Here is an 18,570-nt window from a genome sequence, read left to right on the forward strand (position 1 = left end):
TTGCCATAATTTAAAATTAGAGGAAGACAAGTGCCAGGGTGACTGTCAGTTCAGACAACAACCCAGTAGGTAGTTGTGTGTGGTGCTGGGAGAGATCTTCAGACACAGCACAAGCTATACCAGAAATCCTCCAAGACTACTGTTCCTACAAATTACATAGGTTCCACCACACATGTGAAACAGAAGAGCTTGTGATTCCAGATGCTGCTTGAAGAAGTCTCACAATGCTCCAGTTCAAGTGCTGTCAGAGGCATTGGGCAAGAGGCCAGATAGGACTGGTCTTGACAGAGTCACTTAAGACATTGGCAGCTTCCTTGTGGCTATTCTAATAAAGCTGAAGGAAATCTTGAGCTTTAATACCTGGCGTGTCATAAAAAGAATATATTCACCTTAATGCCTGGAATACTACCCTGTGAGGATGAGTGTCCCCTTCTAGCAAAAAGCAGTGAGTAGGGAAAGATGCCAAAGGAGTTTAGAACTGGATCACTGCACCATATCTCACCCAAAAGAGCAGTCATGACTCAGTGGTAAGATCTGCTTCATGCAGTACCACAGCATGAATAATGACAGAGTTGCCATAGCATCTTGCGTTATGAAGACAAATATAGCTATTATGACTTTGTAAAACTAAAAATATTTGTCAAGAGTGGTTTTGATGTAACAGCTGTGCTCAGAAAGGGCAATTTCAACATCGCTATTGTTAAAGTATGGAACAGACTGGTTTGCACACAACAGCAACACTTATTGTTAAATAAACACTTGATTTTAGATATCTGGATTTGAACATATAATTATCCTAACCTCTTTCATAATTTTGATGGCTTCAACTCGGTGTTGAGGTGGTGGGTAAAGCAATATCCTGTGATAGAGAGACTGCAGCACAGGCTTCATGGATTCCACTGAGCTGACCAGTCGAACCAGTTCTGCTGCAATGTAATATATGGTCCGTGCAACTGGCCCACTAAGGGCAGGTGCTGTGGAGGAACAACCCGAACCCCGGCCATGGTCAGAGATCCCTGAGGAAGGTGAATCAGCCTCCAGGCAGATGCTGCTGTGGGCAGAGGTGATAGTTTTGTCGTGGATTGGATTTCCCAGGATTACTATGAGTGCTGGACACAGTTGCTTCCTGAGAAAAAGAGAAAAGTAGCAGATGGTAACTGAAAAAAAAAAATTTAACAGGAACAGATTGAAAATAGCCTACAGTTAAATGAGATATACACTCTTGTTTTAATGATCAATCAACAGCAGTGGCTAAATAGAATAACAAATTACTCCCTGCTTTTTGCATCTCCCAAGCACCAGTATGTTAGCACATATGGAAACATTTTTGGTGCTTTATAAACATGGTACTGATTTTACAAGTTCATGTTGCTGCACAGTGCTGCCTTTTAAAGGCTAGCATGCCTACCTCTTTCACTGGCTGCAACCTATCATAAGGTAGAAATTCTCATTTTCTACTGCCAAATATTTTTTCTTCAGTTTAACTTGGGAGCTTTAAAGAAACCTGACCAAACAAAAACAAATCTATGAAAAATAGAAGGGCTGAAGTTCCATCACTGAACAGCACATACATGTGTTGTAGTAAGGACATTTAGTTGTGCCTCTGTTTTGTTGGCTTTTGAGAACATAATTAAAGTCCTCTACAGCAGCTCAAAGTGTTCATTGTAATTCCTCATTTGTCACTACCCACTAAGAACCATCCTTCAGCTGTCTTTCTGCATGAACACTCAAATTAAGTGATTCCACACAAGCAGATCACTCTTCTGTGGAACCAGAGCCAAAGATAACTCAGCACTTTGGTCCATTAGCTATTATTTCAGCTTTGCATTCATGTACTTGCCATTTTACTCCAGCCTGCAAGAGCCTAATTTAAAAAGCCAAGTGTTCCATGAGAATGCAGTCCCAAACCAGACTTTTACCCACATGCCTCAGAGATTCAAGCTGGCACCTACATCAAGCACACAATGACATGCAACGATGCAGCATAAAAAGTAACACACCCTCGTAGGTAAGTACATCTTATTTTCTCAAGATTTTTATGCAGCCCAAAACTCTCATCACCTCTCTTACCATGCCTGCTAAAACAGCTCAGCTTCCTGGAGTCACAGAAAAAAACCTCAGCTTTTAAACAGACATCAGATAATGACTTTGACTCTGTTTCTTCCATTCCTTTCTCCAGTCAGGTACACTTCAAAACATCAATTCACTGCTTAAAAACGTGCCTGTCTTGAAGAAGGCATAACCACAGCTTGCAACAGCACAACATTCTCCACACACCTTAGTCCCAAAGTGCTTCTATATCAAATTATGGAGAGCACTGTCAGAAGAAAACAGAACTAAATCTTCTGTCTGCTCTCTTCTTTACCTCTTGCTGAGAACTGACTACACATTGCCAACCAGAGGAAAAGTTTTGTGCATGCTGGCAACAGGTCCTTAAAGAACAAAGATAACTATCACTTTGGTTCACAACTTCATTAGACAGCTAATGGTTTAGCATCTACTTATACTGCTATATATTCAAAATTACGTTTGCAGTTTAAACTGTTTCATGTCTTTCTAGTAATATTTTTTCCTATGAGTATTTTTCTAGGAGTATTTTTTCCTACTTTATCTTAAGCATGTAGCTGGAGGATGCATACTCCTTGGCAGCAGTGCAGATTAAGAAGTCCAGCTCCTGGTGGCAAGCTCTCATGACACACTGTTATAAACTCAATCACCTATAGAGTTGCAGTGTAAACTGGATCATAAAAATAATGTAAATTTGAAATAAAACAGGAAGCTTTTTCTTTTAACCAAAATCATATAGCTGGCCTTGGTTATAGGGTGGCCACACAATTAGTCACATGAGCATGAACTAAGAGTTGGGAGAAATTTGAGGGCAGAAACTTCTGAAATGGTTTTGCCATGAGAGGATTCTGTTCTTACATTATAGCTCCTAGAGGCCTCACCCCAGGGTAACATGACCATGAGTTATCAACCCAAAGACCTCCTAGTCCATCAGCCAGTGATTTTCCTGGGAGAGCAAGGAAAGTTAAGGGTACCTCTGCACCTTGCATCTTTAGAAATGGACCCAATCAAATACTGCCATTTCAAAACATTACAGGGTAAAAGCACAAGAAACACATTTGCCATTAACAGTCTCATATGTCTTTTCTTAATACAATCACCCATCAAGGTCACAGGAGGGGCACGGACTGCAAGGAACTGCATACTCATTACATTCTTGCTTTATTACTATAACTCCATTATCCATATGATATAAAGAAAAGCACTACTGCAAACAAGAAGAGGTAAAAGGATTATCTAAAGTGCTCTGAAGTGATGGTATCAAACAATCTACAGGTAGATAATGAACACTAAAAGACATCAAGCATTTCTGATGAATTGTATTAAAAAGAGGATTTCTTGATAAAGTGGAAGCACCATGAAAGAAAGTTATTTAGCCCCAGCCCTTACACACTGCAGGTCATAAGCATTTGTGGTCACCACCACACCACCTGACATTAATTCTGCTTATCTTCCTGTATGACTACATCAGAGCAGTAAGAATCAGAGCAGTAAGAACCTCTACAGCACCTTCCTTCAATAAGCAGAATACTTGTGTGTTTCATGCCACACACAAAACTGAACTATTGCAGAAATCATAAGAGATTCTCTGTTCTGGCTAAATACACTGGACTTCATTACAGTGGTAATTCACTACAGAGGTTTAAGGTGCTAGCTGAGCATGAGGTCCTAACCAATCTTTCATGAGGCACAGAATTAACTGACTGTAGGTTAAGAGCAAGTTCTGGTCACATCTGGAGATTTTTTATGTTTCTTTGCATCACTGGGTGGAGAGTGTTCTTTCAAACTTACAAACCGAGCAGTTCTCTAGGTGTACTCACCATATAAGATCAGTGAATCCTTTGTGTTGGTGCATGCTGGGAGAGGAGCTGTTTAACATGGAGAGGATGCACTCCAAATAAAGCAGCTGAAGTTGCCGATTATCACTGGCAAAGATAAAAGATGCCATTCATGTCACATTAAAGGAAACATTTAATTTTCTAAAATAACTATATTAGTTCACTTGAAAATTATACCACAATTTACGGCAGTGACTTATTTTGCTTCCTCCTATGGACTTACAATGGTGTGGTCACTTTTATTATCTTGTTTATTTTGTACTGACCATATGCAACTGATCTACTACTTTTTTTTAAAAAAAAACAACAATGTGTAGAAAAAAGAGGAAGAATAAAATAGAAATAATTATTCAAATTTGAAATTAAAACTTGAGAAAGAAGAAAACTTAAACAAAGGCTGCTCTCTTCTGGTTATTTTTTTCTCTTTTCTTGGCAAAAGTCAAAAGTCAATGTTTACAGGTAGAAGGTCGTGTGATGACCTGACTAACTTTCAGGACCTTGCCAATTATTCTGTCAAACCCATAAACACAAAGTGAGTTTCATGCAAAAGAACATGAAAGATCATGTGGGCACCTGGAACTGGTTCACTTATAACATCAAATGTGCTTCTACCTACTCTCAGAATTAGCTGCAGGATTCAGGAGACAAGCAAGGCTGAGGTCTACCTTATGAAAGGAGCTCCCTATGCCAACTGCACTTACATTCTAGTTTTCATTTGTAAGACCAGGATTTAATCATTCTTTTTTTGGTCCAAGATTAGAGCTGAAGGAATGCAGTAAAGGAAGCTGTGAAGAATGGATTTATCTTTACTGAAATTAAGGAATGAGAAATATCTGTTGTCACTGCTTGCATTACTTTTGTTCACATGGATGAATTTTCATCCAAGTACCTGTTTCCCATGACATGCATATAATAGTGACTCCCAAGGCTTGAAACTAGACTTCTAAATCTGTACTATGGAGGGTTTAAAACTACTGACTGCTTATATATTTTAGAGGTCATAACCTTTCCCTCACAACAGTTCACCCCTATCTGGAAAGATACAAACATTCCAGACACAATTGCTTTTTTTTTTTTTCCCCTAACAGCTTTTCTTATAATGTTTCTTAGTGTAGACCATCATAAAGTTGCAATTGACACATAGGCACAGCACTTCCCTGTACTCTTGATTACCCTGATGCCTCTTACTCCCAAATTGTTTTGCTGCAAGTAAGAAATGAATATTGCACTCCTGCACACCTCATTGGAGTTGTGTTCACACCACTACTGCCACAAATTCCAGAGTCGCCAACATTACCACTGGTCTTGAGAAAAAAAAAATTACCTCCCTGAACATTTTTCATCACTCATAACTTCGCCTCCCTCAAAATGAAATTATAATAATCTTGAAATTTGGGAGGAAATAAACTAATCTTCAGACAAAGAAATTAGAACAGGTACTATTAGCATACTAAAACCTCACTTCCCTGACCTGGAGGTTAGAAAGTTAAGTTGCTGCCAACAAAGTGTTTTGAAGGAGACATCAAAATTGACCTTGTAAGAAATAAAGGCTTCTCATTCATGGAATCAGTTCTTTAACAAGCCATCGTAATCAAATTTATTTTCCTCAGATTCATACAGAATCCTCTGCTTTGCACATAGAGATCCTTAAAGCTTTAGGTACATACTCACAAGCACAAAATAAATCATAGCTCAGTGAGTATTTTTCACTCCTGAATTTTTTATTGTGCTCTATCAAAAGCATGCCTCAATCTGTTCTAATTCAGAACAGTTTTATGGGGAGCTGGGATTGCAGTTGCTTTTTTAAGACTTTCAGTGATTTTGAGAAATCCCGTGAGGTATTTTAATTTTGATATTTCATAACCAGTAATTCAGTGTGATTATCATTTGGTGGGCAATATTTTTCAGATGACAACCACTCATAGCTGCACATGTGGGCAAAGTCCAATACAGAGAATTAATCTTTCAGCAGGTTTTGCCACTTGCTTTTGTTAGATCCACACGTTTGAAGATCTTTTCTTATTGCCCTTTAGCTATGCACACAACTAAAAAAAAACCCCAATGTTCCTTTAGGCAATTCAGAAACATGCTTTTGTTTTCCCAAATACTGACATTCATTAAATAATGCTGAATAGAGCACTCTGCCTGGTCAAGCCTTAGTGTAACTATGGACATTTATGGAAGAAAAGACTATAGAAGAAGTGCACACAAAGATGTCTGTGCTGTCTTGAGCTCTGGCAGTCCCTGAGCCATAGACTTCCTGCAAAACAACAGAGCATACAGAAAGAAGTATAGATACATGTTTCCTTTGTATTTCTCCCATTTCCCCAAGCTCATCACAGGCTACTTTCAGAGTCATATAGTCCAGGCAAAGAGACAATATTATGCTACATTTAAAATAGTTTCAGATTGGCTTTTTCACCACAACTCAGGTCATTTGCAATTGGCAGTAGTAGCAAGTTAAATCTTCCTTTACTGATATAGAAACAATGTCATGAAGCAATAACTTGTTTTTCCCCTAAAACTTTTGACATATTTTCAGCTTGATATATTTCTAGTTTTTTAATAATTGCTGCATAGTATTTGCATTGCTTTTGGCTGGTTTGTCACCTCTCTAACACTTCAAGCTTTTTTTGGCTCATCTCTTAATAGATTATTAGCCAAGCCATGCTAGAATGCCACAGGAACTAATTTTTAGCTCATGAGTAAGTATTTATTGTTACAATATTGGCCAACAAGAGACTCTAATGTTTTAATGCAGTGCAACACCTTATTCCTGGCCTTAATAACTGAATTTTAAAAGTCAGGCTCAAGCATTTCCAAGCATGTACAGTGCATTATAATTCTTAATTTAAGGAACGTATTGACAATAACAGTTATTGCATAAATGCTGCCTTTCTAAGAAGGACATAATACTTCATTCTGCATACTAAATGTTTCTGTTAGGTTATTCCATGTCTTCTGTAACTGTTCTCCCTACAACGGTTGCTTTTAAGACAGAAAACTTCTATTTGTCAATACTTCCGTGCTCTATGGGAAGCTCTTTAAAGCTTGAACACTGCACATAGAAGGTGAATTAGCTTCTCATCTCAAGTGATGATGAAATTAATGCATCATGTACAATTCTTCCTATAATAAGCACTTCATCTAAGCACAATTTTGCTCCATAGTCCCAGAACTACAACAGTACAATCAGTCAGTACAGTGTCACCCTACATTTCCAGGTAAAACATTAAAATTATAAACTGAAGTAACTCACTTTATGACAGCCTGTAGCTTCTCACAGAGCACAGTGAGGACAGATACAACATCGTCACAAAGAGACTCAGTTGAAGTACCTCCAAAAAGGACAAAAATCAGAGGCATTACATATGTGCAGCTGGCTTAAAACCTGAAATCACTGCAAAGATTTTCAGAATTGATTGGAGCTTCTGAAAAATGAGCAGGGCAGCCAAAATCATAGAGAAGATAGAGTAGGCAATCTCCTAGACTAGAAGGTGATCCCCAAACAAGCAAAAAGCTTGTATTAAGTCCAGAGAGAGCACTTATTGCTTACACACAGTTTCAGAAGAGTAGCTGAAATCCAGTTCAGGTAGTAAAATAAGCATATAAATAAATAATAGAAAAGGACTGGCTCCAGTACTTCTAAATAGTAGCTAAAATTTCTGTATCTCTCTGTAGTTTATCTCTGCTACACAGGCTTTGATGTCTGATCAGGTCCTGACCTTAAAAGAGGATGCCTGTGCACTTCAAAGATCTTAGCCTCCATCCACACAAGTTCTCCTGCAGAAATCCAATTAGAAGATTAAAAGCAGGGATTACTTTTACCTCTCAGGCCAGATGGTAGATGTTAACCCAGTACAGGAGTACAAAGAATTCTCTTGTAAAATAATAATTTGGCAAGGGTGAACACAACTTTGCTAATGATGCACTTTAAAAAGCTGCTGTCACACAAAATGCATCTCTGGCCTGAAAGATAGTAACATAACAACTTACAGATTCCAGATCTTTGAATCTGTTTCATTTTAGGGAGTGAAGCCAATTACTAAAACTTCCTCCAGAGCACTGAAACTCATGAACTACATAAGTTAGCACCCTGAGACAATAATTTCCAATCAACTATGTTGAGAGCAATGCTGTTACCACGGTCCAAACGAAGACTGAAAATACCAGGAACTAACATTGCTGTCTGAATTCTTACCACAGGTAACATCAAACTAAGGAAAAGGTAAGATATCCTGAAAATGCAACTCCTGTGACATCAAACAGTACTGTGCTGATGAAAGGGAAGAGAAGAATGAAAAAGCTGGATTAAAAGGAGTCACTATACCTTGACTCTTGAACTTCTGCAAGGTGTCATGATTTTCAATTGTCTGTTGAAGAAAGACAAAGGGAGTGTAATAAATGGAAGCAGCAAAAAAACCACTGTAAAATCAACACTTTAACAGCTGAGTTTTCTTAACAAATCCATGTGGTCAATCTGTTTTGGGCTTTTTGGTTGTTAGGGTTTTTTAAGTGAAGATTTTGTATAACATTTTCAAAAATTCGTAAGATCTGTTTTAACAGTCATTTAGATTTAAGGAATTCACATCTCATTGAGCTGAACTAGGATTTTTAAGTCCTTAAGAGATTTCCCACACCTAAAAATCTCAGTAATAACTAGATACAGAAGTTGTATTCAAAGTAACTGAAAGCATAGTCTAGATTTCACAAAATACTTAGAAACCAAAATCAATTGAGTATTAGAGCTGTTATCACATTGTCACTGTTAATGTTACAGTGCCAACACAATTAATAGCAGTCAGGAAATGGAAATGACTTCCTACATCATTTGATTCAGTTGCATTATAGGACTCTTCCTATCAGTGGACAAAGGGGTCAAGCCAAATTCTCCTCTCAAGCACCAGCAACAAACTGGCAGGAACTAAATGCAGCTCTCGTGTACTTTCACCTGCTCCTCAGGTAAGAACAGAACTAGAAAAATTTAACTTTCAGACCCAAACAGAAATGTCAAAACTACTAGTTTAGATTTGTTTGGTTACTGTTTGTTTGTGTTGCTTGGGATTTTTTGTGTGGTTTTAGTAGTTTTGGCTAGTAAAATGAACCTACTTAGCATAGACAGAAACTGCATTTAAGTAAACCGATTAATTCTGTTCTGCAGTTGCTCATTAGGATAGAAGTAATCTAGCCAAATAATCCAGTTGATCACCTTAACCCAAAACAGACATAACAAAATAAATCTGTACAACTCCAGTCCTTAAAATTTCCTAGTAAATAGAAACCGTATTTTCCAAATAGTACCTTTTAAAATAATATAATATAATACACAAAGCAGCACAAACAAATGTAAGAAGCCAATGAAATGTCACATGTACTAGAACATTTACAGTTTACTAACATTTACTAACAATGTTAGTAGAAATGGGATAATGGGATTTTTATAGTGCAATAAATAGAACTTAATCTTTTTTTTCTAAAAACCAAGCAAAGAACTTCATAAACTTAAATTATCTTCTTAAAAAAAAAAAAAAAAAAAGTAGAAGGAAAGCTTCAATTACCCTTTCCTTAGTTGAGAATTTGTTTTGTCTGCCTAAATATTTGCCATGCAAAAACGTTTTGCAAAAGGATTTCAAGGACCCTTAGGAAAGCAAACAAAATAAATAAAGGAAAAGGTCAGGGCAGTCTGATACCAGAACAAAGCCTCCTCTGTTTAAGGGAAGGGGAGAAAAACCAGTCAGCCAGCAGAGCTGACAACGTGAGAGCTGCATTTGCGATAGGCTGCTCTGAGGCAGGCATAGAGTCAAAAAAGCTTTTAAACTGGATGAATTGTGCAAGTGTCAAATAAAAGCCATAAGGCACAACAAGCGAGTATAATACACTGCAGCCATGGACACGGAACCATTTGTTGATGCCAGAAGGCTCACCATATTTTCTTGCTTTTGTCGTAACTGTAAAGTCAAGTCACTCAACATTTGGCTGAGGGTTGCCCGCACAGCGGTGTTAATGCTCCGCTGGTGACAGCTAGATACATATGTCTCAATGCAAACCTGATGAGGAAACAAGATAGCAGCACATAGATATCAACTGGAACTTACCAGTCACACATTTTAGGAGGATACCAAGGTCTCTCGCATGCAGAGAGTCAGCCTTCCTTACTATTTTCATATTGCATTATTAGGACATTAGAAGCGCTCAGAAACATGGGAAACTGAGTAAGGAGCATGTAGAAGCAGTATGCAATTCATCAGCCCCAGAGGTTTAGGTTGGACATTAGAAAGAATTTCTTTACCGAGAGGGTGATCAAGCATTGGAATGGGCTGCCCCGGGAAGTGGTGGATTCTCCATCCCTGGAGATATTTAAAAAGAGACTGGATGTGGCACTCAGTGCCATGGTCTGGTAACTGCAGCGGTAGTGGATCAAGGGTTGGACTTGATGATCTCTGAGGTCCCTTCCAACCCAGCCAATTCTATGATTCTATGAAAACTGGCAAAGTCTTCCCCTTCTGTCAAACCCAAGTGATTTTGGCACTTGCCTTGCTCAGTAGATAATTCTCTAAATGCTGTTTCAATTTTTCATTTCTAGATACTGATTTGTAACTATCACTCTAAAAGTCTATATCTTCAATAGAAATGCTCTTTAGTTTTTTAGGATTGTTGCTTCTGTTGTTTAAATATTTGCCACTATTTTTATAATTAATTATTACATACTGCAGCACAGCTGAAAACCTAACATAGAAAATACAAGAGTGTTTTACCATAAAAACCAGAAACAATTGCTTTTTAAGCTCCCAAAATAAAATGTGGCTAGGATCCTGGGGTCAGCACATGGCAGAATGCAGTGCCTATTCTTGATAAGATTTTCTCTGGGAGGTGTTAGTTTCCAGAAGAGCTGATGGAACTGTAGTAACCACTGTAACTGCTGCATAACAAATTCAAAGTGGCTAATAGCCTTGATGCAGCTGAGTGGGTTTGTGACAAAGCTGTGCACTACAATCTTCTCAGAATGTGACCCAAAGAAGCAGTTTCGGTCCTTCAGCCTACACTGAGTTTTACCATCAAAAATTGCTGTAAAAACCCCATAATGACTTTTCACATATGTCTCAGTCTTTATGGTTTTATTCTGCCATCTTTTGGCTATATAGCTAGTGAGAAGAACCATGAATACAGATTAATCTAGCTGTGTCAAAAAAAAAGTAATTAGAAATAGTATAAATCATATGCATGAAGAGTATACATAAGAGTCTGGTGTATGTTTTCTCATGAGAAGGATATTATATTATGTAAAGCCATTTTTATAGTTCCCTAATGAGGGCGAGTTTTTAAAAGGCAAAAATAGAAGGGGTCTGATTATATAGGCTCATCAGTATTGACACAGGCACATGGACAAGACACTTGATTGTTTCTAACTCCTACTGAAATGCAAACAATTTATTCCATTGACTAAGAATAAGAGGCTAAGGGCTTGAGGCTATAAAGTTTAAGATGAACACGTTGCTGTCACACTTCTGCAAGTGTCAGTGGAAAACAACATGGGTGTGGTTCCAAGACCCTTTTGACCTCTTCCTTTTGGGTGACCTTGCATCTCAGCATTTCAGTGAAGCCACAAGCACAAGAAAACATGACCAAGTTTCTTGGATACAAACTATATCTTAAGTGAGTGATACAAGACATGACACACGGAAGCCACTTAATTATAGCTCTTGCTTTATTTTCTCTTATTTCCCAAATACACTGAGAGATAGCATTCCAGATCTTTTAAAGTATATGTATATCTCTCATTATGTCATGCTAAAACCACTATGTTAATAACAAAAACTAAGACTGATTATCTCCTTTAACAATACACTAGAACAACTTAAAGTTAAATGCATTTGCAGGATATAAGGGACTAAATCAACAGCCTATCTAATTCTTGTTGGCATTTCTAAACATTTCAAAATCTACTTGTATAATACACACACCTCCCCTACAAATAAGGGATTTTATTTATCTTGAGGTCAATCAGCCAACAATGAAGATGGTATTTTAAGTTCAAAGTAGGCCTTTACCAACTCTGTCCATCATTCAGCTATCACCTGAACACCCTGGGAACATCATGTACAGCCCTTCACAGAGGCCAAACCATTCCAGTGCTGCTGAGACCATTCTCTCGAGCTGTAAGACTTCTACTAAAGTACTGCAATTAATCGAAGAAATATGATTCTTATAGGTAGGCTGACTTTCTGGAAAGAGCATGGTTGATCTCTCCTTTTTCTCTCCCCTCCCCATGCTTGCTGATGAGCAACAGTACTATCCACTTAAGCTCTGATCTTACAGAAGGCCTGTGCTCTAAAACAGCTGGGCAAGGTACCTTTTGGAAAGCCATTGATGAAGAAGCACCAGTAAAAATGTGATTGCTCAGGGCCCCAAGGAGGAATGCAATGGACACTTTCATAATTTCATGCATTCGGGGAGTTCCAGCTCTATGGCATGCAAAACACAACTAAGAGCAAAACACAGAAGGGTTAGCAATGAAACACAACAGAGTCAAACAACACAAACCTCCAGCAGGTAGATGGGAGTAACAAATGCACACATCAACCCAAGCAGCAGTCACAGCACAAGCTAAACTTCCTTGCAGGGGTCTAGACAAGCATGGGAAAGTGCACATGGCAAGATTTAGTCTGTTTTCAATACTTAAACCACAAAAAAATTGTACTCCATGTTGGATGTTTCCAAAATCTGAAGCTGATAATTTTCAGAAACATCTGGCATGCCATTATTTTGTATTGCCACTTATTCGAATTGAGAATGATCAGGCAATAAAAAATGGTGAGACTATAGCCTTGTTTGCCATTGAGTCCTCAGAGACTTTCACCAGTGACACGGGCAGCATCTTTCCAATTCTGCAGTGGCTTCACTTGGCTACAGAGGGCAGGCTAGGAAAACTAAGGGACTGACTTTGAAAGAAATGCCATATAGCAGGGGCACTGTAGCAGAAAGCTCCTTTCTGTCACCTTTCCTTTGAGAGCAAGCCAGAACTATAAATGCTGAGGCTAAGCAAATGCTGAACTCAGAAATAATTTTTCTTTCCTACTGCTTATACATCACAGAAAATAAAAGGCATATTGAGTCCACTGGTAAGGCCTTTGCCTTACCTAAAACCTGACCAGAAAGACTCTGAGGAAGAATGTCTGTGCCTGGCCCAACATGCTAGTAAGAAAGACCTAGGCATTCAGTGAGGCAGTATTTTCTTGAGGTGCACAGAGCACGCAGCTGCACCTCCAAACACTCTAATAGAAACATTCATGTTCTGCATTACAGCTTGTTCCAATTCTCTAAAGGTAAGGAAGGTTTGTTTGCTTTCTGGCACATCTCATTATCCTGCATCAGGACTCCTGTTCATTTTAAAAGAAAATAAGAAACTATTATTGTGCTCACCTGTACCACTATGCTTGTAAAGGTTTTTAAGAGCTAGGCTAGCCATTTGGGAATGGAAGTGAAGTACAACTACCAAGAACAGCACAGTTTAATTCCAATCTATGAAAGAAAACTGTCATTTTTCCCCAGGATGTTTTAAATGAATAACAGGCCTCTCTGTAAATTTGGATAACAATAGAACAGAAAATACAATTTTTGATACAGTTTAGCATACAGACCATGACTCAAGAGCTATTTTCCTCAGTCTTGGGCAGTGCTCTTAAATGGTGAAACCTGAAGGCTTTAGAGCCATTAATACTTTCCCCAGCAAGCATTTGGTCTAGCTGGAGCTAATTAACTACAGCACAGTAGTGCACTAGAGTGTATTCATCAGCTTTTGTCTTGCATGTTAGAAAGTCTGCTGAGAAAAACTGCAGCAGAGGAAATGAGCTGTAATTTTTTTCAGTTTGGGATACTGACTTAGAGGGTTTAGTAAAACTTAAGTTGTAGCTTGCTCTAAATATGAATTCAAACTTGCGGCCGCATCTACAGGTGTGGCTCATAAAGACCTTCAAAAATAGACATATCTTAAGGATTTGGAGCTCCCACATGGCACAAAAGAAACCAAATGCCATACTGTGCAATACATCTGGAATGAATACTACTTCTTTTAATCCTGTGTTATATACATGAACTGTTTATGTTCTATCCCTGCATTTTAAAGCAAATTTATTACAAACTGGCAGATGTTTTTTTCCCCATTCCCTGTTATCCTACAACCCCATTCTCAGCTTTCAATGTGACAACACAAGGCCAATTTTATTCCTGTACTTAGAAAATACTGTAACTGCCAGTAAAGTTAGCTTATTTTCAAATAACATTTTCCTTTTTTACAAAATACCAAAACCTGAGAAAGAACACATCTCTAAATGTCTACATACACTTGGAGCATAGGACAGGTGCATAACCTTTCAATTTGGAAACTACCATGTTAACAATATAAATTTATAATATGCTGTGCACCCAACAGTGTGTCCTTTGCATCTTCTCTAACCTGAGCAAACAGCCTCATGGTTTTTAGTACACACTGTACTAAAAATATCATCCATCTACAAAGGCTTACTTAATAGACCTTCAAGTACATTTTTCTACAGCCAAAGCTCATTTGCAATTTAAAATAATCTAATGGAATACAGGGAGAAGAGTGACTAATTACATCAGGACAACACTATGTATCTAGAGGTGCAATCTATCTTTTACTTGGATGTATTAGAAAAAGATACACACAAGGCTAACAAGGCACATTGTGGCACTTGTGCTAATATGGCACATCATGGCATACACATCCCTATGAAGAAAACTTCATTAACTTTTAGACTTGCACCGTATAAGGAATCAGCACAGTGCTGTGTTACAGAAAACTCAAGGAAATTTTTCTATTGTCAGTCAGTTTCCAAAAGCACCTTCCCATGCAAGCCTATCAGCCCTGACCAACTTGCAGCTATTTCTTCACACTGGACTTAAGCTAATACCAGCACTCACGAGGGTAATTGTTATTTGAACTACTTCAGTTTCAGGGCATGTATGGCAAACACACTCCAAGTAGCGGGGAAACATTACATGAAACAAGCAATGGTACAACAGAGGCACTTACCTCAGCAATCTTCAACACTGAACTCCCATTCAGCTCAAATGTGGGGGTATATGTTATACAGAGCAAGACCTTGAATCAAAAGAGAGGAAGGAGAGAAAAAAAAAAAGATAATTCATGTATTATTGCCTCCCTTTCACAGCCATGTGCTTTTAGGCACAGCCCCTTCCATTTTTAGAGTATACATCAGAAGCTTCTTAGCACTACATGTTACTAGGAGAAGGCACAACCGAGTTGCTTCCTCCTTAGAAGTTGCAACTCTTGGTCCCAGCGGGACAGCTCAATGAATTACTTATCACTAACTGCCCACAGCTGACCACAGAAGGAAAGAATGCAATGATCAACTCTGGCCTTAGACACAATGGCCAAAACCCACTCATATTTGATACACAAGTTTCTCATCATTTATTATCACTCCTTTCATTCATTTCTATCAGTATAACAAAGAGGAAAGGAAAAAAAAATGCATACAATATACATTATCACCTAGGTGCCAGAGATACATATGTATTATGTGAAACAAGCCATTAATTATGTTTTGACATGAGGACTTTCCAACCAAGGTTATTTCCAGTAAGTGTATTACAGTCACCTGATAATGAGCAACTAAAAAAATAATTCATAAGCCCCAATTCATGAGGGAAGCATTGTTCTGTCTTGAACTCAGCAGGAGGAATAACAACCAAAAGCCCCTTTCAACATCTTACTTTGAAGAGAAGGGGAGTGGGAATGTAATGTACTGTAGCAGGGTGCAGTGTGGTGGGTGAGTGGTAAAACATGGAGAGAGGTTCTGGGGTGCAAGGTCTTTAGCGTCTCGAGATTTGCTCCTTCCCTCTCCTGCTTTTTCCTTGCCAGTCCCTCAAGTCTCATGGAAGAGTGAGAGAGTCTGAGATATTTACTCTCCTCTCTACTTCAAAGCACAAAATCCTCCAGTCCTGAAATTTTTGGGTTTTTTTGCCTGAAACAGCTTGAGCTTTTTTCTTTAAGTGTACCAGGAAAATATCAATCACACTAAAACTAATGTATTGGTCCCTACAACTTTCTCAGCACTTAACTACTGTTCTCTGCCACACAAGGAAATTCAGGGCAGAGAAAGTTAGTTTTACTGATTGCAAACAATTTCTTTTATTTATTACTTGCTTCTCAGTGGTACTAGGCTATTTTATGGGGTAATCTCCTTAACCTCTTTAGCCTAGAAAGCAAAACAAACAACTTGGCCACCATGTATCTGCTCAGAGCTTGCAAACAAAGAAAACCAAAGGCAAAGGGATGCATATTTGGGAAGATTATTGGCTTTAGGTCCCTGAAAAAGCACTATATTTCTTTTATTGTGTTACGCACTTTCCACATTATAGTGCAATGACAGAAAATTTTAACAACTTGAAGCAACCAATTAGATCACCTCTTGGGTAGAAGCTGTATCATCTCTCTATGAAGTAGTGGTCTCTAGAACCATCTCAGAGTGTTCATAAGGAATGAAAAAAATGCTGAGTGGTGGGTTAAGGGAATTTTATATTTGCCTTTATATGTTATTTTGCCTTGACTCTCTCAGTCCTTCATAAATGTGAGCCGAGTAGTTCAGATAAATACTAGGGAGAACAGAAAAGGGCATGCTACTCTTCTGAAGTACAATAGTTCTGGACTATAATATCTCTTTCAGATATTTAATATTTAAGTTTTAGAGCAAAGCAAAGTTTCTGAAACAACACTCTTTGGAGCCTCCCTTTGCACTGAAATGGACAAATGGATATTCTCATCTTAAAAGTGTTACATACCCTACAAACTATACATGACCAATACAAACTACAGAGTGCCAGCATCTGACCTTGACCTGTTTCTTATTACAAATATTATGAATGCTGCACATTGTATTTCTTGATATCAATTCTGCAAATTTCTCTGCAATAGCTGTATTTTCTGGCATGGATAAGTACCAGTGAAGAAGAACAGTGGTACATTTTTTCCTGTTCAGAGAATAAATCCTATGGAATAGCTAAAAAGTGAACAGTCAGTTATAAAAACCTTCAATAATCTCATATGCTTAATAAGTATGCAAGTCATAAGGATTATTATTTCTATCTGCTGTTCACTCTACACCTGCAGAATTTAAAACTTCAAAACTGTGTGTATTCTAAACTATTTATCAGCCTTGCATCCAGCTGTTAGGCTCCACTTTGTCGGCTATTAACTACCCTGAAATTTTATTGACATTTCTTATAGTTGTGAGAGCTCAGCAGCTGGCTGAAAAAATATATTCAGTATTTAAGGAAAAACAGGGATTTGTGCTCTCCATACACTGCTGTGCATGTAGCACACAGTTCATAAGCCCAGAGACAGACAACTGTCACCTCCCACTGACAAATCTCTTCTTATCATGCTAAGAGCCAAAATGGGCAGCCAGGCCCATGACTAATCTTATTCAGCGCTTTGTGTGTCCTGATTTTCCATACTTGTAAAGCCTTGTTTGCTTCATGTGATTTTCTGCTCTCTTGTACCATCTTGGCTTTGTACAGTTTGTTAATACCTAATGCTTTCCACAGGCGAAAACCTGGAATTCATGTATTATAAAATACATGGAGATACACACCAGTTTAGGCATTCTTAGAAGCCCTTGCCCTTTCAAAATCTCTTCTCCTCCCCTTCCCTGCTCCCCCCACCCCCCCGCTCTTTTTTTTTTTTTTTTTTCCAAATTTCCTAGCTTTATGGAACTGAACTATGAAAATCTTGAGCATATATGCCTCTTTTCTTTCATGCATGCTAATAGCTTGTTTGTAACAGGTGATTTATAGAAAAGTTAGGCATCAAGAGCAGTAAGGAAGTGATATCAAAACCTTGCTATGAATCTCTAAGTAATTTTAGCAAAAAAGGCTGCTACGCTTAGTGCAAAATGAGATCTGGGAACCTACAAGCTAGAGAAAGGGCATATGATCTGATGTGATCAAATGACAGAACTATAACAAGTTATCACCCAGCATATTCTTTTCTTACTCCACTTGCTACAAATGATTTGTGAGATCTGAAAGATGGTCTCTGACCAATGCACAAGACTGCTCTCAGCTATGATTTCCATCAGCGCTGCTGCAGGGCTCATTTACAGTCTTGGCGATGTTCCAGACACTCAGCTCATGTGTCTTCCCATTTATGTGGAACAAACAGGAAGACAGCAGGCTTCTCTTTTAGATTACTGGATAAAAAAAAATGGATTAAGACCAAAGAAAACCCACAAACTTAACCACTCAGATCCCCTAAAAACATCAAGTCTTCACAAAGTATATTCCACAGGCTTAACTACTCATGACACTAACTCAAGCAGTCTCTATTTTATTTAAAAAAACATAAAGAAAAGAAAGTTAGGTTTTCTTAGGCCATTTTATTTTTGCAACCACTGATAATGGAAGCAGAAACAAAATCAAAGAGTAGTTCCTCATAACAGCTTCTGTACAAAACAAAATTGAAAATAAGCTTCAACTATTATGAAATCTTATGTTTTAGAGTCAATACAATTAGAAAAAAACCAAAAAAACCCAACCAAACAAAAATTTATACGACTGTAGGGACAGTTTCAAAGTCCCACATCAGATCAAACTTCATAAATGGTTTATCCATTGTGAAAGC

General features: G+C 38.1%; 1 protein-coding gene across 4 annotated transcripts in view; it reads right to left on the reverse strand.

Moving 5' to 3' along the window:
* ARFGEF3 (ARFGEF family member 3) overlaps nt 1-18,570 on the reverse strand; it is an 80,048-nt gene that overhangs the window by 36,891 nt on the left and 24,587 nt on the right. Inside the window, exons 5-11 of one of the 4 annotated variants that reach the window (XM_071740776.1) lie at nt 14,959-15,027; nt 12,256-12,387; nt 9,830-9,952; nt 8,236-8,278; nt 7,165-7,243; nt 3,888-3,992; nt 802-1,126 (exon numbers count right to left, since the gene is read on the reverse strand). In XM_071740776.1, the coding sequence (XP_071596877.1) occupies nt 802-1,126; nt 3,888-3,992; nt 7,165-7,243; nt 8,236-8,278; nt 9,830-9,952; nt 12,256-12,387; nt 14,959-15,027 (876 nt within the window). The remainder of the gene's footprint in view (nt 1-801; nt 1,127-3,887; nt 3,993-7,164; nt 7,244-8,235; nt 8,279-9,829; nt 9,953-12,255; nt 12,388-14,958; nt 15,028-18,570) is intronic. The other 3 variants (XM_071740778.1, XM_071740777.1, XM_071740779.1) reach the window with 3 other exon arrangements.

Source organism: Heliangelus exortis, chromosome 3 (genome assembly GCF_036169615.1).
Source record: "Heliangelus exortis chromosome 3, bHelExo1.hap1, whole genome shotgun sequence".
NCBI lineage: Eukaryota > Metazoa > Chordata > Aves > Apodiformes > Trochilidae > Heliangelus > Heliangelus exortis.